Below are 22,836 nucleotides of genomic sequence, written 5' to 3'. Positions count from 1 at the left end.
ATTTGAGTAAGTCTGGGTTTTGGCATCCTCTAAGCTGATTTGTGCATGTGAGAATCTACAAATATTTCTTAAGTCCTCTGAGGAGCAGTTGATACCTCTCGGAAACATCTCCTGTCACCAACTAGGTGAGCCAGGGCTTTCTGACAGCACAGCTAAGTCCGTCCCACTTGTTTTCAGAGCTCTCCCTGAGGTTGCAGAACACTAAGTGACTAACCTTCTTAAATTTCCAGGCACCATAACATTCTGCTTCTCAACTCTCTTTGGCTCTAACAAGTACCCAGCTGGATTCCATAATCTCCTTTACGGAGGACCTCACATTATTTTCTTTTAGACTCCTCTCCATGGCTGGTTTGTGTACTCCAGAGAAAGAGTCTTGTCTTTATAATTCCTCACAGTACTGGCCACACAGTAGGTGTCTAATAAGTATGTTTTAAGAATCTGTCTTCAGTTGTAGCCTCTGCCAAACTCTCCATGAGAGACATAAGGTAGTCTGGAAAGAAGGGTAAGGATACAGCCCCCTCTATTCTAGAACTCTCTGGACAGCTCTCACTCACATGCCTTTTCTGTGCTCCATCTTCTGACAGTGCTTTCAAGGATGAGGAATGTGACACAAACCGGGAAAAGGAAATCACACAACACGATGTAAATATGGTAGGTCAGGTGCCAGGCTGAAACCTTCCGTTTCGCTAAAAATGAATGCTTGCACAGATGACGACACCTCCAGCCTGACAGCGTTTCACCCGGCCACTCAATCTTCCTGACACATGAGACCTCAAGCAGAGTGTTGAAAGGTCAACTTGTTTGGTACCAACTATGACTCAAAAAGATTATTCTCCTGCGAGGTGAAGGAGAGGAAAGAAATGGGGACAGTGAGATTTTCCAGCTACTCCACCCAGATGGTAATTAATCCAAATGCAACTCGGGTGGGTGGAACTCAAAACATCTCCCATTCCGCTTCCACCCAGGGTTACCAGGACAGAAGCGCCCCTATCAGTCTTAGGGTTGAGTCCCTTGCTCTCCAGTAGAGACCCGCTCTAGAAACAGTGACCGGAGGAAAGGTCATGAACACATTGGAGTCTGGAGGGGCTGGACCCAGCTGCGGACCCAGCTGCGGACCCAGTGCCTCCCGTGGAGCCTGCTCTCAGCCAATGAGATCCTGAGATCTGGGAATGATGAGTGCGGGGCAGCGGCTTGGCCAATCAGGCTACAGGCGCGGCCAGGGGGAGGAGATGGGAGGAGAGGCCGGGGGCGATGGAGACACAGCTACATCAACAGAAGTTTCTCACCTTGGAGTGTGAGGGACTCTCCCTCATCTCCTGTACATCTTCTCCAGCTGGGCGAGGGAGAAGAGTCTCAAGCTATTTCCTCCACCTCCTCATACTGCTCCCTGCAAGCGATGGGAGGCCGCTGAGAACCCCTACCACCGCTGGCCTTCTTTTTATGTTGTCTGCAGTGTGGAAGAGGACGAGGGACATCTTAGTGCTGGGGAACTGACCTCTGGTCCGGCGAGCCTCTGGGCTGGGAGGGCAGAAGAGGAGTGACTGGGGCTGGGGGAATCCATGCGGGGGCCATGGACAGAGCGGCGCTCCTGGGACTGTCCCGCTTGTGCGCGCTTTGGGCAGCCCTGCTCGCGCTGTTCCCAGGCGGAGCCCAAGGAAACTGGATGTGAGTATGGGGGCAGCGGAGACGCACGGGGTATGAGACAAATGAGGTACCCAGCCTCAGGGAACTTTAAGCTAAGGAGGGAGGGAGATAGAGGGGAGATCCTAGGGAGGATAACCTAATTTTGGGGGAAACGTTTGGCATTGGGAAGTACAGCGACGTACGATAGGGTCGGCCGTGTCTTACAGGTGGTTGGGCATCGCCTCCTTTGGGGTTCCGGAGAAACTGGGCTGCGCCAACTTGCCGCTGAACAGCCGCCAGAAGGAGCTGTGCAAGAGGAAACCGTACCTGCTGCCCAGCATCCGAGAGGGCGCCCGGCTGGGCATTCAGGAGTGCAGGAGCCAGTTCAGACACGAGAGATGGAACTGCCAGGTGGCGGCCGCCGCCGCCGCCCTGCCGGGCACCGGCCCCCTCTTTGGCTACGAGCTGAGCAGTGGTGAGTTCCGGGACCCACGGGGCTGGCGCGGGACGGAGGACGACGACTCCTCCAATTTCTGTAATATAATATTAGGGCTCGCGTGGTCCTGTCGCTCTCTAAATTCCAAAAGAGGTCGTTTCGTGGACGAGAGTTGGGAGCTACGGAAGCCAGACCCCGGGTGCAGGTGCGGTCCTGCAGGGGGTGACTCCCCAGGTCCAGAGCCAGCGCTCGGATACGCAGCTCTTCCTCCCTCCCGCTGTGCCCTGTTGAGTTGGGAAAAAACTTTGATACTCCACCCCGCCGACCCCTCGGACCCGTAGGGCCCCCCTACTTGGGTCACCAGCTGGAGAAACATGATGTTGGCTGCAGGGAATGCTGCTGCCCCATCTGCTTTGATTTAAGCCGCTCCGCTGATCACCAAGCGCGGGACAAGTGGCTAAACGCAGCGAAGCCTCACGTTTATTGGCTCCTCCGAGCACCAGGTACGCGGAATAATGGTGACTTTTAAATGGGATTATCCTGTGCACCCCGCCGTGCGGCTAAGCGGGGCACGACCGCTCTGGCTGACCCTCGGTTCTCCTCTCCCCTCCTCTGCGCGCAGCGGAGGGCGGGAAGCTGCCGAGAAACAAAGTTCCGCTTCCACGTGCCTAGTGACTCGGTAGGATTAAAGGAACAGAGACCCAGGGTTGCTCCAGGAATATTAGCGGATTCACAGAATTTTAGGACCCGGGCTCTGGAAGATTCGTTGCTTTTCGCATTCATTTCCGTTCTCCCTCCACCTTTGACCCTTCCCCACCGGGTCTCTACACACGCGGCCGCCAAAGCATCGCCTTGGCGCTGCTGGGTTTCGACCGGCACACCCTTCCTAAGGAGCCCTGATCCCCTACGGGGCGAGCGGCGTGGGGCGGGGAGCGATGTCTTCTTCACAGTTGCTGAAATGCAAAGACATCAGCTGTTGAAAGGTTTACTGGACAACGGGCGTGAAATTGTTTCTACTCCAATCTAAACATCTCGAAAGAGAAAAAAGTCGCCTGTGGAGTCTCTTCTAGTCCATTTTATTTATGTTTTAATGAGCCTTTAATTTTCCAACATTTTAGCTCAAACGCTATTGCAGGTGTGCTAAATACACATTCAATAATATTCAATAACATTTTTGGTGACATTTCAATTATCTTTCATTTCAGTTATCTTTAAGACTGTAAAAGGATTAGCCAGTACTATATAAAATATATCATGGTTTCATGTTATTCAATAATGTCAGGACTGTTTTTCACGATGTCCTAGAAGAGAACAGTCTTTAACGTGAAACTAAATTGTAATTTATCAACTGATTGCTTTATGGTTGGTTTAATTTTAATTTGTTTTCTGGTATGTGTTATTTATGTGAACAAAAATTGCACCCAATTCTTCAGATTGTGTTTTGGGAAAGCACATTTTAAATTTAAAAACAAGTGTAATCTGGACTCTTTGGGAGCACTGTATACCATTTACAGTATGCACTCAAAAGGTTTTTTTTTAATTTGACATGTATTTATTGAGCTTTAATTGTCTATTAGGCACTGAACTAGGTACTGACATACATTTCATATTTTGAATATTTTTCGGTATGAGAACAATGCTATCCAATATATGACAACCCCTTCAAGCAGGATACTCAAAATTAATGCTGCTTTTTTAAAAGACTAGAACAACAGGAAATCATCCCTTCTAAATACGTATTCAGTAAAGCGCCCATTGTAAGCAACTGAAAGAGTGGTTCCCTGGCAAGAGGAAGAGTAGGACGCTCTCTTACAACAAACATAAACAGAGAGTGATGTGGCTCTTTCATTTAGCGATTCATGTTTTATTCTAGGCACCAAGGAAACGGCATTCATTTATGCCGTGACGGCCGCGGGCCTGGTGCATTCTGTGACCAGGTCGTGCAGTGCAGGCAACATGACGGAGTGCTCCTGTGACACCACCTTGCAGAACGGTGGCTCAGCGAGCGAAGGCTGGCACTGGGGGGGCTGCTCCGACGATGTCCAGTACGGCATGTGGTTCAGCCGCAAGTTCCTGGATGCCCCCCTCAGAAACACCACGGGAAAAGAAGGCAGAGTACTGTTAGCAATGAACCTTCATAACAATGAAGCTGGAAGGCAGGTACGTATTAGAAAATGAGAAAAAATCCAGTGCTTTTAGGTAAATAACATGAGGGTTACACTTGTGCACAAATCTGTTCAAGTAGTTTTTAAAAATACCTGCAGAAATATATGTGCATGTATGTGTATACGTATTGTTATGCATGTGTGTATTATTAGCGTAACTGCATTTATATATTTTTTCTTTCATGTGCCTGTACTGACAACATTGATTTAGTTTAATTCTCCATCTAACATGAGTTCCATCTTGTTATAGAATGTGTTTGTGACTGTATATTTCATATACCTAAAACATGAATTATAAAATAACCGATGTATAAGTGCCTGTTGGGTTTTTTGGTTTCACCCTCTTAGCTGGTTAGTGGAAGAGCCTAAATAAGATTGATAGTACCTGCCTTCCTAGTGGGACTGGATCAAAGTTCATTTCCTCAAATTTGAACTTTATTATTTTAAATGTATTTCTTAGTGGGCAATGTCTCCTAGACATGTTATCAGTTTTGCCTTTACTTTCTCTAGCAAACATTCTTGAATATGTTCAGAATAGACAATATTTAACTAATTGTTAATGTAAAACAAAGTCTTTTAAGGGAAATAGATATTTTATTATAAAGCTATGTAGGTTCATTGTAAAATTGATATAGATAAATGAAAAGAAGCTATAAGTGTATGAAATATATGGATATTTAAAAGTATAGATAAAGATTCAGCAAGAGCAAATTTGAAATAACAGTATCTAATTAACCTCTCTTATGGATCCTGGCTTTTTATACTAAATTTTCTTAAAACTGAAAAATTTGTAACTTAATTTCACTTTTATATATTTATCTTAATGAATATTGACACAATAACATTTGACTTCTGCACTGTAGTTGAATTACTTGGTAATTCATACTGACTTTCCTAAAACAGCCAAAACTTTTTTATGAATATATGTTTTCTATCTTATAATCTTTTCAGAACAGGAATATCAGCACATATTATATATCACTGTGCATGCCCAGTAACCTGCAAAAGTCCCAAAGTTGTCATTACAATCTGCTACATTCTCCTGAAATAAAACAAGTTTTAGTATCTCCCAGGAATAGTTAAAGTATACATTACATTTGTTTTACATTTTTTGGAAAATGAATAAATGGAACCTAATCAGAATAGTTGCGAGTTTAAGCCAGTTTTTTTTTTTTTTTACTTAACCATTTTGGCTTAAAATACAAAAACAGAAATCTCAATAAAAACATCACTATAACACATGAATTTCAAATTTGACTCTACAATTCAATTTGAATATTTGGTTAAAAGGTACAAAATAGAAAATTAGTAAATAGCTATGTGAGCTTTTTATATTTTTGTTTAAATTTTTTAAATATATCTTTAAAATTTTATTGACTTTCTTTTATTTTAGACAGAAAGGGTAGTTGGGGGAGAGAAAGAAACATTGATTTTTTGTTCCACATATTCATGCATTGGTTGCTTCTTGTATGTGCTCTGACCAGGGATGGAACTTGCAAACTTGGTGTATTGGAACAATGCTTTAACCAACTGAGCTACCTGGACAGGGCTTGTTAAGAAATTTTAAAAGTTAATTTACATCACTAAAGTAACTTACCTAACACTATAATTATGCATATGTGTCTTCTCCTTAAAGTCTTATATTAAAAAAATAAATAAATTAGTTTTTGCTTTAATTTAAATATTATCCAATAAAGGAATTTTAATTATTTCTAATATATAAATATAAAAGAGATTAATTATACTTAAAATATGTTCTTTAAAACTCCACAGTTAAGCAAGAAAGAAGCACCAAGATGAGTGAAAATAATATATTTTTAAAATAAGAAAACAATTAAATGAATATTTATTATTAATTTAAATCTCATACCTTTTGTAAACATTATTTAAATATTTTGTGAGAAATTAAAAAAATTTTAACCAGGAAACAAAACTCAGAAACTCATATTATGATTCTCCTGAATGAAGTCAACTCTGAACTTATGAAATGTTGTAAAGTCTTCTAAAATGTATTTTATTAATAATAGTAGGCAGCTATTTAGTTTTATTCTTGTTTGAATTTTCTAATTAAATAACAGTATTTGCCTCTGTAACTATTAACTTGGATCTTAAACTATTATTTATATTCTACTTTTATTAAAACAAACAATTATTCAGCATCAATATTAATCCATTGTTGACAAAACACCATATCATTCTATTCTCCGGTTTTTGCAGTTATTCTAATTATGCAGAAAAAATTATGTAAAATTTTTTACACATTTTATGTAAAATTTAAATTTTTCTACTAAAATTTTAGATTCTTTAAAATATTTTTGACTTGATCTTTTTTCTCACATTAGTCTAGATGGTAACTTAAAATATTAAAAAATATTACCTGGGTATTTTGAGGTGTTTTATGGTTCTTTTCTCACTAAGTATTGCAAAGAAAAGCACTTTTGTATTTTTCTTTCTTTTGCTGGCCAAAAATATAAAAACCACCACCACCACAACAACAAACTAACCAAGTTTCCAGCTTATTATCTAACATGGAAGAATAACCAACTCCATTTTTGATATTGGCAAATAGAATTTTAATTTAATGGGCATATTCTGAGCAAAGTTCAAGGTCTGCATTCAATTGAGTTGATTTTCCTAGTCTCAAAATCCCAAACTCCAAATGTCGAAAAGCGTTCAGAGAAATGTGGGTACTGGCGCTTAGTAGTGCTGTGAGCAGGATGGATGATTTTCTAACCGCTGACCTTAAATTCCCACTTGGTTTCTGACACCATTCCTAAAGTTATGACTCCAAGAATAATGTTGCTGAATGGTGATTGGCTAACAGAATGATGTGATGTCTTCCAGGGGCAGAACTTCTGGGAATAATGTGACTTGGAATATTTATGGGTATTTCTTTTGGTGTGCTTAAAATATTTCCATTCTTCCCATGTCCACCTCATAAACTTTTAAGTTTTCCTACCCCATAATTTGTTTTATGATGACTAACTCAGAAAAGTGGGAAGGGCCCAACCCCAAATTTTCATTGACCTGTTTCAAGAATATTTATAAGTATTTGAACAACACATAAGTGTTTTGCTTTTCAGCAGATTCAAATATATTTTTGGACTAAAAGGCACAAAATGGGTCAGAGCAATAGGAATTCCACATATATCATCAAATCTTATGTCACAGTTTTCCTAAAAACTTAAGTCATCTGATAGTTGACAAAATGAAATGCTCATCACAAAATGTTTCACAACAGTGTTTTGGTCATTTCTGTAAAGTTTGGGTTGAATGACACACTGGAAAACAACCCCTGCCTGCTGTGTTACCTAAGTCGAAGTTGTGGAACCATCACTCCTTAGCTTACTTCTCAAACAGTTTCTATTTTTTACCTTTAAGTATTATGATTTGCCTTTCATATTTCACTTCATTAGAAATGCACCCAACCAAACCTTAACACAAAGGAGCCCAGTAGATTAAATGTTCCCCTCCTAATTGCTCTCCCATAGTTTGAAAATATTCTACCAAAATGGGCACATCTGTTTGCAATAGTTAACAAAACATTCCTCTGTTAATATCGTTATAAACCTTAACAACTCAACTAAAGTAGAGAAAGGAATTTTCTCATAACCACATACAACTCATTCATTCTGTTGCTATTCTCTTACTTTTCCCGCCCTCCCCCCCCCCCACAAATGGCTGTGCTATCACTGAGGCTGAGAAAGGCTATTTAGCATTAATTAAGACTCCTAGCTGAAAATCTCCAGAATAAACTTTTTTTGAAGTGTTCATGAAATTTTATTAAATGTAGTAGCATTTTTCTCTTCTACTAAAATTATCCAGCTTCATATAAAGATTTTGTCATGTAACACCAACTTTCCTTATGTATGACAAATGTCTTAGCCACACTGTTTATATTTCTGTAAAACTGAAATAATAAGTACATGTTTAAAACTACCCACATTTCTTCCTATAAACTAAATTATAAGTAAAATATTTATGCAAATGTACTCTGAGAGCACTAAGCTCCATAGTTTTTTTTTTGTGTGTGTGTGTGTGTGTGTGTGTATCTGCTTGAACTCTGCATTTCATCAAATCTTTGTAGAAGTCATTACACTGCTTTATTTTAATCCCTGTCTGTCCAAGTTTCTTCCTTGGATATATCATTTAAATTGCAGGTCAAGTTATTCTTCACCTTGAAGTTGATTTGTCTTTCTACCCAAGAATATGTGTATGTAAGATAAAAACACTCTTTCTTTTTTAATACTTATTGATAGAAACAAAAAAGTAATAGAATTAAAAAGTAATCAAATACAAGTTCTTTAAAATGTTAACCCTGAAAAGTTATAGTTATCTCCAGGTATTAACAGTGCTAGCTTTCTAAGGCAGGAAAATCCCTTCAAAGTTTTGATAAATTCAACAGATTGTATCATTGAATTTGAAAGTCAGTCTCTCTTTATCTTTCATACCTGTAAAACAGTGTGTCACTCCTATGGACTCCCACTGTCAATCAAGTTCCTCCAATATTGTTGGCTTGCCAGCAGTGACTCTTGTTTTATTACTTCTTCCCAATTCGGATTAGCAACAGAGGATGAGTTAAAACCGTTTCAGAGAGCGGGACTAATTATACAATAAGTTTTTGGTGAACATCTACTCTGCCTGCTACACTTCACAAGTTGGCAACAACCATACGTGACATTTGAACTAATTCGTAAAAGAAAAAGTCAACTCTTCAATCATGAGCCTGAACTAAGGGCAGTGTTAAATCACTAGGTGATGACTATAAGGAACGTTGGTCAGATTTAAATACATAAATATACATCTTTAGATTTGGGGTTTTCTTTGGGCAATTTGTTTTGTTATTACCTAGCATTGATTGAGCCCTTTTTTCTCTTATGTTTCAGGCACTTAAAATCCACACAGAAGTAGGCAAACTGTATTAATATTAACATTTCTGTGCCTAGAGACATTTTAAACAATTGAAGGCTTTGTGAATGTCAAATGCCCTATATTTAACCAAATAAGCCTGTGTGCCATACTTTATAAATTGCTTTCATATCATTGAAAGGTACTGTTTTGCCTAGTTAATAGCAAGTACACGTATCTATTAACTTCTCAAGTTTGTGAATTCAAAAAGCACATTTGCATATGTGCTGCCGTCTGTAAAGAACAAGGTTTAAATACTACTCTGTTTATTATTTTAAACACCAGTAAGAAGTATCAAATGTTGCCTAAATCAATGCCATATGCTGTCATTCAAGTTGCAAATATTATAAACTGTTCGAAATATTCAGTCTAATTAGATGTTCAGAAACTTTGGTTAATTTGTTAGAAAATGTAACATCCCGCAAATATGTCAGTTTCAGATTTGGTACAAAATGAATAGCAAACTCTAAACCCTGTCATGTTATAGTTTTGATAAGAACTGTAAGTGGAATTTAAGCTGTGAGGTTTTTTTCTTTATTTGGAGAGATTACACACACAATTTCCTAGTTATTGAACGGAGAGATCAATTTTTCACTTTACTCAGCATGTTGACAGACGTCAACTCTACAGCTAGCCCTGACAATTTATTAATCTGCTCTGCCATCCTCTGGAGGTTGCAGGAAGCTATGCTGACTAGTTTGGCATGCAAGAGATTTAGAGCCCTGAAAGTTTTAAAATCTCTTTATTGTTTTTGCACTGTTTGTCCTATTTGAAATTTATCTCCATTTTTACTGTACCTTCTTCAGAGAAAGGGGGCATTCATTTAGACCTTCATGTGTGCCAGGCAGTGGGCTCTTACAGATATTTGTAATCTCATTTAGTTTCTCAGTCTATGTAAACTAAAATCAGCACACAGAACTAAAAAAAAAAAACATAGATATTAGCCCCTGTCTGTGTTAGAATGGTGTTACTAATCCATTGAGAACAGGACACATGTTTTGAAATAATTTTCCAGAGGAGGGGAAGGATTTTGTGGAAAATCACTCTCCAGCCCTTTTTCTTTTTATCCGACTTAAGTTGATGAGTCAGGGTTTCTCATGGGATCTGTGACCAGGGAATAGCATCACCCCCAATCTCCATGAATGTAACTGACTGCTACAGTGGTCAGACCTGAGAACTCTCAGTTCAGTCAGTAGGTCTCATCCCTTGGTAAGCATCAGAATCATCTGAGCAGCTTTGTAGAAATACCATTACCCCACATCGACCAATTAAATCAGAATCTCAGAAGCTTGAGCATTGTAAGTTCCCCGAATGTTTCCATGCACTATGTGAGTTGAGGATGACTCCTCTATCAGTGCTTCTCAAATTCTAATGTGCATATTGAAGTCCCCCGGTGATCTGATTAAAATGCAAATTCTAATTCTGAAAGTGTGCCTTTGAGTGATGCTGTCATTGCTGGTCTCCGAACTGCACTCAGCAGCCAGGTGCTAAATGGTGTCAGAAAATGGAGACATGCATGAGCATCCCCCCACACCAAAAATTAAATGAGAGATTAGAAATAAAATAGTTTTTCTCTGTTATCTCAGATCATCTCTAATAACAATATTAGCCTGGTCTACTACCTTAAATTTGACATGGAAAGTTTTGCTTTACAGGGTCAAGAGAAGGACAAAACATTTGAACCCTAAGCAATCTGAAAGATCCTTTATGTTCAAAATCATCATTTTTATACAGGAGGTAAAAGACCTAGAAAGATAAGTGATTAGATTAGTTTGCATCTGTTGTTGAGTAAAAACACTCTATGAGTGATATTTAACTAAATTTCTGTTGGTTTCAGGCTGTTGCCAAGCTGATGTCAGTGGACTGCCGCTGTCATGGGGTTTCCGGCTCCTGTGCTGTAAAAACATGCTGGAAAACCATGTCTTCTTTTGAAAAGATTGGACATTTGTTGAAAGATAAATATGAAAACAGCATTCAAGTCTCAGACAAAATCAAGAGAAAAATGCGCAGAAGAGACAAAGACCAGAGGAAAGTGCCCATCCACAAGGATGATCTGCTCTACATTAACAAGTCTCCCAATTACTGTGTAGAGGATAAGAAATTAGGGATCCCGGGGACACAAGGCAGAGAATGCAACCGTACGTCAGAGGGTGCGGATGGCTGCAACCTCCTCTGCTGTGGCCGCGGCTACAACACTCATGTGGTCAGACACGTGGAGAGGTGTGAGTGTAAGTTTATTTGGTGCTGCTACGTTCGCTGCAAGAGGTGTGAAAGCATGACTGATGTCCACACTTGCAAGTAACCACTCCATCCAGCCTTGGACAATACTCCTCAGTGACAACAGCCGAGTGCCACTGTGCAGGGCCGATGAAGCCCAGTGCCCTCAGAATCCCCAAATCCTTGACCCCTCTCAGAGTTCCCTTTACCTGGTCCATGTCTAGTCGATCACACACACACTGAGCATGTGCATTTGGAGGGATTCTGCAAGGCTTAGGTTCATATTTTGGTGATCTGGAAAATATATATTGACATACAAGGAATTTGGCTCCTAAGCAACAAGGAATCAGAAAGAACCTTCATACAGAAAGACCTGATGCATCCTCAAGATAAGATCCTTGACTATGGAATTTAGTTATGGATATCAGTAGTGGTGGGTGAATATCAGTCACTTCTAAAAGACACCTCTTATAGCAGCAAGGAGCAGTATGCACGAATCTCATTTATGCTCTCAGTACTTTAGATGAAGAAATTATATTAAGTATTTGTGCATAGAAACAGATGTTGAAATGTTAACAGAAATGGTGTGTGCTTGCTTACTCTTATGCATTGCAAAAGGAAGGCAATTAAAATGAATTCTCACAAGTGATATAATATTCCTCAAAAGTGTTTGTTAGAGGCATTTAATGACAAACGGTAAGAATTAAGATGTAAAAAAGTAAAATGTGTAATTTGGATTTTAAGCAGCTTTTAAGTAGGACCATTCCTAGAAAAATCTCAAGAAGGTATACATACAATAGTAACCTTTGATCTTTGCCCTCCTATTTTAATTGTAGACCAGTTTCCACTATTAAAAAACCAAACTCTGAATTACTGTGTGAAGAAGGGCTCCTGAAAGCATGTGGGAAAATCAGAGGTAAAGGACTCGCACCCATTATAAGGAAAAGCAGCCATTAAAAGTGTAAAAACAGTATTTGTATAGTATTTCACTTTAAAAAGTTTTATATTTTGTAAATACACTATTTAAGTTATGATATATATATATTAAACCTTAAGACATTTATTGCCAAAACCAAAAAGTTAAGGCAATAAAATTATCTCAGAAATAATATGAGCTCCTGTTTATTTTCATACTATCAACTGACTTTTCTATATATTGAAAAAGAAGTTATTGAGTAGTTAGTTATATGGATGTGTATTTCTTGCCAAAATGACAGTTTTATAAGTGTTATAGATTAAAATATGCTGCAAAATATTGAAGAGTGTGTTATTTCAGCAGTCAGATTAGTTGAACTCTGTTTTTAATTAGTTAATGCCTAACTTGTAAAAGTATTATAATAAACTATATAAAAAGTATAAAAGTCTTAACTGGAAAAAAGAATCTAAATCAGAATAATGATCAATTTGTGGATTTGACTTCCTGGATATTTATTATGTTGTATGTAATGATGCTTTTCCATGTGAATGTTGAATGGTATTCATGCATGTATATTCATCATATTTTACAAGATTCCTAGTGTAAATTACAGGGCTATATTTAAGGTTGTATTTTAATGTAAATGCTTAGTTTTTTATGAATTGTTAAATGTAGAAAAACCAGTTTTATGTAGAAAAATAGATTTCTAAGTTCAGAATGGACAAAGGAAGAATATTCTTTTTTAAATAATAAGCTATAGAAGTGTTATCCTGTCCCCCAAGTCTCATTCTATTTCCTTTCAATCCCATTTCCCAAGGCAGAACAATAACTTAAGAAAAAGAGTAAATGCATGGAAAATGTTTCAGGTCTAATATTAAAGTCAAGGCTAAACTTTTAAATGTCACTCTTAAAGTTTAACAGAATTATTATTTGTTGAATGAGATACTCAGAAATGACAAACGGGCAAACATAATGCTTATTTAAAAAAGTGGTTTACCATTATTTGGCATTCACTGATTAGAATGCCAAATAATGGTAGACAACAACCTCAAAGGTAGACACTTACTCTCATGCCTTTTTTTGCAAACTAAATCTATTTTCCTGCACGGAAAATGCTCACTTTTAAAAAAAGATGAATACTGTAGTTCCCATTAATGACCAATTTTTCTATTAGCCAGAAAACTTTTCATAATTACCTTACCAACCAATTGTGAGAATCAGGCAGCCTCTAATTCACAAATACCTGATACTACATACTCATTGCTGGGCCGGAACTCCTAACTCCCAAGCTACGACATTTGGGCTCGCCTTTTCCTTTTCCTCCCTGGAACCACCATAGAAGCTACCCGTGAATCTCTCACCTGTTTCACTAACCAACAATCTCGCTTCACTCATTTCCTTCCCATTGCGCATCATGGGGGTAGCACCATTGAGTTCCCGAGTACAAATTTGGGGGCCCAAATATTCATATCTACTCTAGGCTATTTTGCCCACATAGTTCAGGTTTCTTTATGTTGCAAGTAACAGAAAATGCAACCCAGACCAACAAACATTAAAGGAAATGTCTTGACTTAGTAACTGAAAGTCCAGAGCTCTGCCTGGTTAAAGTGAAGCATGATCTTCTGTGGTGTCATCTTTTACATCAGGCTCCCCCACTCCCCACCCAGTAGCTCCAGGGTCTCTGTTTTTGTTTTTGCTTTTTGTTTTTTATCATCATGGCTGCCACACTTCTGGACCTCATATCCTTCTACTACTCATTCAGCAGCGACAGGGGTTCCATTCTTTGGAAAGAGGGAAGTTCTTTTTTTAGCTGCTCATACAGGAGAGAAAAATAAGTTATTTCTCAAGAATGCTTAGCAAAGGTCATCATTGGCCCTGATTGGTTAGTGTGCTCATCCCTGAGCCAATCACAAAGGCTATTGGTTGTTGGCTTTGGGTGATACACTGATTTGATGCGTGCAGGGGGACTGGCAGTGTGGTTTATTCCAACTAAACCCACATAGCTTGAGTAAGTCCGCAAAGAAAAACTAGGGTGTTATTTTACTGTGAAAGGGTATCTCTACACCGGGCGGCACAGTTATTAGATGTCCACAGCTCTAGTGATGTGTTTAGGAAACAGCTTTCTATGGTATCATAAGGGTCAGGCTCACAGCCAAGACAAAGCACTGTGGGTACAAAGTTCCTTGATTTGTTTAAATGCCCTTTATGGTGTTAAAAGGGGAGAGGAGGTAGTCTAGTGTATTAATTTTTAACTTAGGATCTCGATGTTTTTGTAAATTTGGAACTAAGAGAAGCAATGATCAGAGCCAATGATGACCCCTGAAATGAAAGCAAGACAAACATTGAGTGACATTATCTACAATCTCTGGATAAGGAAGTTGGGTAATTGAAGAATTTTGCTGATAGTAGTACTTTACAAAACATTAAAAACACTTAAATTTGTTTAAATATAAACAACTGCATTATTTCCTATTCATGATCTAGATTGACAGTTGTGTTTTTTGTTTTTAAGGAAATGAGGACAGTAAGAATAACAATGGATTTTTATTACATAAGTTAGATGCTGTGACTATTTTGCAGCTTTTGTAACCATGTAATATTCACAGTAAAGATTTTAGAAACACACTTTAGTTTTCTGAAGAACTGTCAGTACTCATATGTTTGGTTTTACTCAGCTTAAAATGTGGAACCAGAAAAAGCTTTCCATCAAAATATTTATTTATAGGCAATGTGGTGAGCTGCGGGTCCTGTTGCATCACCTCCCAGAGGCCATCAGAAACTGAAGAATTAAACCCACCATTTGGAGCCAGCTAGTTATTTATCCAGAACACCGTAATCCACTTAGCTGACTTGAGGAAAGAAAAATTAAAATCACATCTCCAGGAACCATGAATACTCTTCAAGAGAAGCCTTTCTTAAGGAAAATTGGCTAAGATGCCTTGATTTAAAAAAAAATTAGTTTCACTATAGACCAGATGGGATAAGTCATAACATTTCTTGGAGCAGGATGACGTGGTAAGCTGAGAACGACAAATGCGTGTGGCACAGCATGAAAGGGGACCCGGGTACCCCAAGGACTCATTTCCCTTGAAAAAGAAAATCATGTTAGTAAACACTTAGGTAGCACTTATTATGCACCAGGGATTGTTCTAATTATGCATACCTAAAGACATTTGATCTTCACAATAACCTCTGAAAGTAGGTACCATGATTGGGGTCCACATTTCATACATGAGGAAACAGACACAGTATTCGTGAGGTAGGCAGCTAACCCGTTTCACAGAATGGACTGGCTTCAGGGTCTGTGCCCTGCCTGGACTATCCTGTCATTACTGTGCGTCTTGCAGCATGAGATGGTCAGTACACTGAGTTTACAGTATATCATTTAAAAGAGTCTGAAGGATTTGTGAATGTCATGAAAATTGCATGATGTTCCTTCAGGGTTTGGTTTTATAAACTTGGCTGAGGAGTGGGAGTAAAGGGATGGGAGAATGGAGATCTTAGAAGGCTCCATGAAATGTAATTAAAATACACTGCCTCTCAATGTCTAAGCTCAAAGTGATTTCAACTGCCTGCTATTTTAGATCCCAGTGCAACTCACAGTTGGATTCTGCAAGAGCCTAACAATCATTCCAAAAGGAAATGACGAGGGGTACAGATCAAGCTAATTTAATGCGACATTAAATAAATACTTACATCCTTTTTATTGTTGTGCTTACAGCCAATTGTTACATAAGGTGTTATTTTTAATAGATGGGTGAAATTTACCATTGGTAATGGTTTACATTCGCATCCAAAGAAAAACCACGAGAGATGGTTTGCAAGATTAAAAACTGAAACAAAGTCATGCTAGAAAAAGCAGCCTCTCCCACTGGTTGTAAAGGGAGAGTAATAATGAATGTGGACCGAGTCAACACAAACCAAAGCTTTGTATGTGACTTTTTAATTTTCAGAATAAGTGAAAGGATCTGATTTGTGGAGAATTGGAAAAGCAGAAAGAGGTGGATCTAGGGCTGCCTGTTTCCCTCTGTCAGACTGTCAGTCTCATCTCTCAGGGCTTTATCTCCATGGAGGCCAAGAGCCTGCCCTTCTGCCCACTAGTAACAACCAAACACTGGCCATGTTTACCCGGAGAAAAGGAAAGGTGCCCCTGCAGCTCCCGATTACTCTTTGATTAAAGAGGAATTATCAGCAAATTGAACTCTACAGTTACACATACTTCAGACTCATCATGAACCAAGGAAAGGTGTAGCTATACAAAATGTAAGTCAGTAATTACTATTACCTCTATATTTCTAATATATAATCCCCACTTTTAAAATAAGCTCTTTAAAGTTTTCTGTCAGTTGTATTTTCCACGGTTTTGACATATAATTAATATTAAATTAAATGTACATTGTGTACATTTTAAGTTCTATTCATTGTACTTGCTTCATCTCAAACTTCCTGCCAGACAACTAATAACTCACAAGGCTCTGTGCAAGGCAGGAAATAGCATGTGATACAACAGCAAAATGGGGAAACTTAAAAAAACAAGTGTAATCAATCCTACTTAACATGCCCCCCCTCGTTGAATAGGTGCAGGCTAAAACTTTCACACATTGAAAAAGCTTTCACTATTCAGAATGAGGTAGTCCTTCCTCTGCTGGATTGGACCCTTTTCTCCCCCCACTCAGATGCCCAATTTATTATTTCTTGAGAAAATACACTCTAAAATTTGTTGCCCATAGGAATAACAACCTCAAAATTTCAATCGCCACAACTCCTGTGACTGTGCCAATGTCCCACACGCCCAGATCTGTGATAAGGAACCTGCTCCCACAGAGTATTTCTATCATAGAACTTTAATACTCCCTTGCAAGGTGTTAACAGGTTCACAAGAATTGGGTTTCAAACTCATTCCTGAGTGAAAAGTTTCAAATTTCTGTAGCAGTCAAGGTGGAGACTCATTTACTGATCTTAAAACTCAGATCCTCTCCCTAAAGGACAGCAGGAAGTTATTGGGGGGCAGCCTGCACTCCCCTTGGTAAGGGACACACAGGACATAAGGCCTGGTGCCACTCCTCACACCAAGGAGATTCTCACCTGTGACCTTCCACATTTTCCACCAGGGCCTGCCCGCAGGAAGCACACTCTCAGCCACTACCTACTGCCTTCTCCGCAAACTGAACCTATTTTGAACTATAGCACTCAGCACTGTTTGCTTTTAAATCTCCCCTCTGTTCAGAGCTTGCACTTGCAAGACATGCTCCTTGAAGTTCATTTCTACGCTTGTCAAAAACCCACAGTTTTTCTCTAATCAGGGGGGTATATAGAGGTTGGTTTCCAACTGGCCATTGTACTCCACTGGTGACACAGAAGGCTCTGACTTGGCAGGGAATTGACTGGCCCCAGTTTTGAGCTTATGAGCTCATTCATCTGATCATGTCACATTCAAGCAGTAATAACAGCACAGTGGACAAGGAGAACTGCATTTGAATGCATAATGCATTGCAAAAAATGTGCTTGAAAGTCAAATGTATAAATTTCAAATAAGACTTACTGTTGTGTTGATCCTAGACAGCAAAAAATTCAAATTTGCCTTTTAGGATTCCTCTCTTGCCCAGGCTGCCTAGGGTAAGAACCTTCACAGGCCTTCAGTACAAGAAGCAAATGCTAGTGTGCGAGGGTGCTCAGTCCCTGCATCTCCTTCGACCTGATGGCTATCCCACCCAACCCTGAGCAGGAGTTGGGTGGGTAGTTAGGTCATTAAGTGCAGGAATCAGGGTCTGTCGTTCTGTGCTCCCCTAGACTGGGGCTTCAGCAGTGTTCTCCTTTGAGGATTCTCAACTGGGATGGCCACAGGAAGAAATCGGGAAACACTGCCTGTTACAGGACCATGTGGTCATTTGAAATGTTAGCCACCTGAAGGTATAACAAACACTTGAATTCTTCACGTGAAAGGTAGTTTGTGGTCAGTGCACAGTGAGTGGAAGGGTAGGTAGTATATACTCTGAGGCTTGGAGGTCAAGGGGAACCTCAGGTGAGTAGCTGCATCTTCTATAACCTTAGTGCCCGAGTTATGAATGGTTCCCTTGAGGCTTGGTGTCTTAGTCCCTTCAGGCTGTTCTAACAAAACACCATAGACTCAGTCCCTTATAAACATCACAAGTTTATTTTTCAGTTTTGGAAACCAGAAAGCCCAAGATCAAGGTGTCAGCAGATTCAGTTTCTGGCAAGGGCCTGCTTCCTGGTTGACAGACAGCGAGCGGTCTTCTCGCTCTGTCCTGACAGGGTGGAAGGGGCCAGAGAGCTCTCAGGTCTGGTTTATAAGGGCACTAAACTCCTTCACGAGGGCTCCACCCTCACGACCACATCACCTCTCAAAGGCCCCAGCACCTAACACCATCACATCAAGGGGTAGGTTTCAACATACAGATTTCTGGGGGGACACAGCCCTTCAGACCATAATACCTGGTATGCTGGGACTGGAAAGCTAGAGAGGCTGACTTTTCTCTTGGGCTAACCATTCATAGTCTACAAGAGTCATAGTTAATGGTCACAGAAATACAAGCAGTTGCATTTCATAAGTAGTGCCTGCCAGGCACTTTGGCCGCCACACAGTATTATTCCTCCTTATAGGTGAGGATATCGACTTTCTCAAGGTCCTCATGTGTGACAGTGGAACAGGGTCATACTCAGGCAGGTCTGTACTCCTCACCAGTATGCTGCAGTGTCTCATTCCATAAGTTTCAAATTTTAGGCACCTTTTTTCTATGGCTATCAAGTGAGACAAATATGGTCTGATTATATGGAACATTAGGAGCTTACAGGTTCATGAATCAATTTTTCCTAATGAAAGGCAGTATCTTCTAGCAACTGAGCCTCAGCTCACTCTTTCAATATTCACTGCACTCCAGTGGTAGGCATAATTTACGCAGAGCTGAACAGCGAGTTTAGTAACAGCAGCAAGTGGTACCCCTGGACTCTCTGTGCTGGGTGGGGGTTGTCTTCCCTGTGTTGATTGCTTATAAACTGCCTAAGGAGCAAACCCAAGAGAAACCTGTCTCCTGTACGTAACAGAAAGGCTGGCCAATCTCTTTCCCTTTCTGAGCACTCCTGGAAGAGACACCCTGGTGTGGAAAGTGTTTCCTGAATGTAGCTGCCCTCCAGTGGTCTGTCCCTCACCATGCTGCCTGCATTATCCTCTGCTGCTCCCTCCAAGCTGGCAACTGCCCGACATTCCCAAGCCACCAGACCTGTCTGCTTTTCACACTATTACACCCTCAATTTGACTACAACTCAAAAAGGGGATGGTAGACGAGGCGATAAGCTGTAGGAGAGGACCAGACCTACTTAAATTAAGGGGGTGTTGAGGAAAATGGAGATTAATTAGCTATTGGCATGTGACAATGAAAATCTAAGTATATGACAGAAAAGTCATCCTGGGAAGAGACAGCAAAAGAATTATTCTTAGGAATGTTTAGAAAAGGTGAAATCGGGCACTTGATTCCACAACTCAGTTTTCTCATTCTTTCATTTACAAATGGGGAGTACTGCCCTGGCTGGTGGCTCAGGTGGGGGGAGTATCATCCTGTCCAGTGAGAGGCTGTGGGTGTGAGCCCCAGGCTGGGCGCACACAGGCGGCCACCCGCCCACTGGTGTGTTTCTGTGTCCCTCTCCCTTCCTGTCCCCCTAAAATCAATACACATATCCTCCGGGGAGGATTAAAAATACAAGTAAAAAATAGATAAAAATAGGGAGTGTTAAACAAGCTGAATATAACTATCATCTTTTTGGGGGTGTCAAATTATTGATGATATGTATAAACTGTTAGTGTATAAAGTATAATACAGGCTGAATGCACTGAGCTTCATCTGACATAAAGTTATAAAATATTTGCTGATTCATTTAAAAATAAATACAATAAAATATAGGAAGAACAATGATGAATTTTGCTGTAAACAAATTAAAGTCAGGAATATAAAGACTGGCTCAATTTTTCTTTAATTTCCCAAATTATCACTTACTGTCCTACTGTCTTTGTTCAGCATCAGTAGACATCACACCCTTGGCTCTGGGAAAGCATCTATGATTACAAAAAAATATACATCCATAGGCCCTTAAACATGATTTCAAATAGCAAAGTGTCCATGCCAAATTTCTGGTTTTAATAAAGAAAATTCTTAACATTAAATAAACATTGTTTCATGTATAATGCTGATTTTTAAAAGGCATCTGAGAATGTAGTAAAATTATTGCTTCCAAAGTTAAACTGGCACAATCTATTCAAGACAGAATTGAAACAAAAGCAAAATGCACTAAAGCGATTACATAACCAATCTTTGTCCCTTCTTTCAACATTTTATACACCTTTACAAAGCTATGTATCATTTTGTAATCTTTATCTTGAAAGGGATGTCCTGCTACCTAGATAATTAAAGTCTATACATGTTAAGATATATCCTGAGGACACTGGTGTGTTTTAACCACAGGAATGAAATACATTTTACATGTTAAGCAGTACAATAAATACTTGGCAAACCTTAATATGAAGTTCTGTAGGCATATTATTTTGCTAGATAGTACAAAAATTCACAATGGAAAACTTAAAGTATCTATTTTCATTATCTCCTTTTTAAAAATGCAACATTTATTTCACAGTCTCTGGAACTGTAAAACACTATATAATTTACAGAATTAAGGGAAGTACTTTAAACATCAAGATACACATGCTGAAGGTGATTTAGCATGTAAGCACCAAAGTCTGAAAAGTTTACAAAAGTTATTGAACTTGTGAGGTGCATTTATTCATGAATTACACTCAGCTTGAGGGGAAAAAAAGTACCGCAACATCATTAGTATTTAAGAAACAGCTGAATAGCTTTCAACCTGGTTTACAGCAAAATGAAAAATACTGCTTTTATTTTTTTTATATAAATCATTCAAAATTCAGACTCAGTTTTAAGCTCTGCCTTTTAACATGAACAGCAGTTTGAACATTAAATCTGTTTATGTTCCAGTTTAAGATACTTCTTACACAATAAGTACTTAGTAGCCTAAAAAATAATAAAAAACTTGAGTCAATCAGTGAACATCTGAAGTTAACAAAAACATTAAGTCTCTCTATTTTTATCTAGAATTAAGTATAAAGTCATTCTTGTGTCAAATAAAATTATTTTATAAATGTTATCAGTCTATTCAGTAAGTAGGTTTTTTTCTCAATATGTCACTAAATTTATCTTCGGGCAAAAACTGCTATTATGAAGTTAAATGAAGTAAATGCAAAATTTATTTCTTGGTTTACAAGTCACAACTATTGTGATATTAAAGCATGCCGCTTTCCAAACCACTTTGTTGATGCTGATAATGATTAAATAAGGAAAATACATGCCAGTATTGCTCTCCACCGACAGGGCTCGGGGAGGGTATTGCTCTCCACCGACAGGGCTCGGGGAGGGACCTGGCGGGGTCCCCCAGTTCTGTGGAGCTGCCACCTCCACCCTCTCTCTAAACAGCTTACCCCAAATCAAGTTACCCACATTGCCAAGGGAAAATCCAGCAAGCTATAGTCCAGAAATCCACCTACATTTATGTATTTACTATTTACTGTGTACATTAAAAAAAAGAATTTGACTGTGCTTCTCACAGGTCTGCTACGAGTCTTCCCTTCATTTTATTTCTAGGTTTCTTGGGAAGGAAGGGAAGGTCGAATATGAGAGGTACAGCAAGAGAGCCAGACGGAAAGTACCACCGCACACACAACCAGCCCAACGTCTTTGTGATTTACAAGGTACTGTCATCAGAGTCTTCCTCAAATCCGTACTGTTCCATGATAGACTTTCACAGCAACCAGTATAGGCATCAATATACCTTTCACAACCTGTTCAGTTATCGAGTATGCTTTCAGAATTAAAAGATGTTATTTCCATAGCAGTCTAAACATTGTACTATTTGAGAAATCTGCTTAGAAATGGTACAGTGATTCACTCATTATGACAGCTATTTACAATGGAATCTATTTACGTTAGCAATAAATAATCCTGACATCAAAAGAGAATGCTCATGCACACACCGAGATGGCTGCATGCTCCTAAAATATGTACACGTGGTTTCTCTGTTGTAGCTCTCTCAGGAGAGTGAAAGTGCGTGTCCTTGAATTTTCTCCACATTAGTCTTGCTTCTGGGGGACACATCCTTCCATTTCTACCACCTCTGGCCAGCCTTCATATTTGTTCGTGTCCTTATTGTTCTTTATGTGCTGTGGGAACACAATCATGGTACATAATTTAACAACCTCTGTGAATTCCTTATCTCTAATAACATACTTCAGTGCCCTCATTTCAATAACACTCCTGTCAACAAGGAACCTGTACAAAGTATTATTCGAGATATTAAATGTGCAACCATTGGGCCTGGCATGTAGTGGCAGACCTTCAAGTCACAGCTGGAAGAACTAAACACTGCAGATGCTTTTTAAAGGATCATCTGTTAGCCAAAAAGTAAAGTTTATATTCTACTAAGTTCTAAAGTATTTCCAAACTTAGTTGATTATTAATATCAAAAGCTCAATTAAAATTTTTAATAACTGA

At 39.2% G+C, this 22,836-nt stretch overlaps 2 protein-coding genes across 4 annotated transcripts in view; one reads left to right on the top strand and one right to left on the bottom strand.

Annotated features, from left to right (window-relative positions):
- Nucleotides 1–1,364: 1,364 nt before the first annotated feature.
- WNT16 (Wnt family member 16) lies at nt 1,365–11,716 on the top strand. Its single transcript, XM_037056517.1, has 4 exons — nt 1,365–1,665; nt 1,851–2,098; nt 3,933–4,219; nt 10,970–11,716. The coding sequence occupies exons 1-4, from the start codon at nt 1,571–1,573 to the stop codon at nt 11,432–11,434; spliced, it is 1,095 nt and encodes a 364-aa protein (XP_036912412.1). The 5' UTR covers nt 1,365–1,570; the 3' UTR covers nt 11,435–11,716.
- FAM3C (FAM3 metabolism regulating signaling molecule C) overlaps nt 3,903–22,836 on the bottom strand; it is a 67,010-nt gene continuing 48,076 nt past the window's right edge. For 2 of the 3 annotated variants that reach the window (XM_037056519.1, XM_037056518.1), the window contains exon 10: nt 20,229–22,505. In XM_037056519.1, coding sequence (XP_036912414.1) covers nt 22,416–22,505 — 90 coding nt within the window. In that variant the 3' untranslated portion in view covers nt 20,229–22,415. Of the gene's footprint in view, nt 4,155–20,228; nt 22,506–22,836 lie in introns of those variants that run through there. The other variant, XM_037056520.1, reaches the window with a different exon arrangement.

The sequence above is a fragment of the Sturnira hondurensis genome, unplaced genomic scaffold, assembly GCF_014824575.4.
Source record: "Sturnira hondurensis isolate 20B ecotype Veracruz unplaced genomic scaffold, ASM1482457v3 Scaffold0008992, whole genome shotgun sequence".
Lineage (NCBI taxonomy): Eukaryota > Metazoa > Chordata > Mammalia > Chiroptera > Phyllostomidae > Sturnira > Sturnira hondurensis.
Note: the sequence above shows the minus strand (reverse complement) of the source record. Positions and strands in the feature narration are given on the sequence as shown.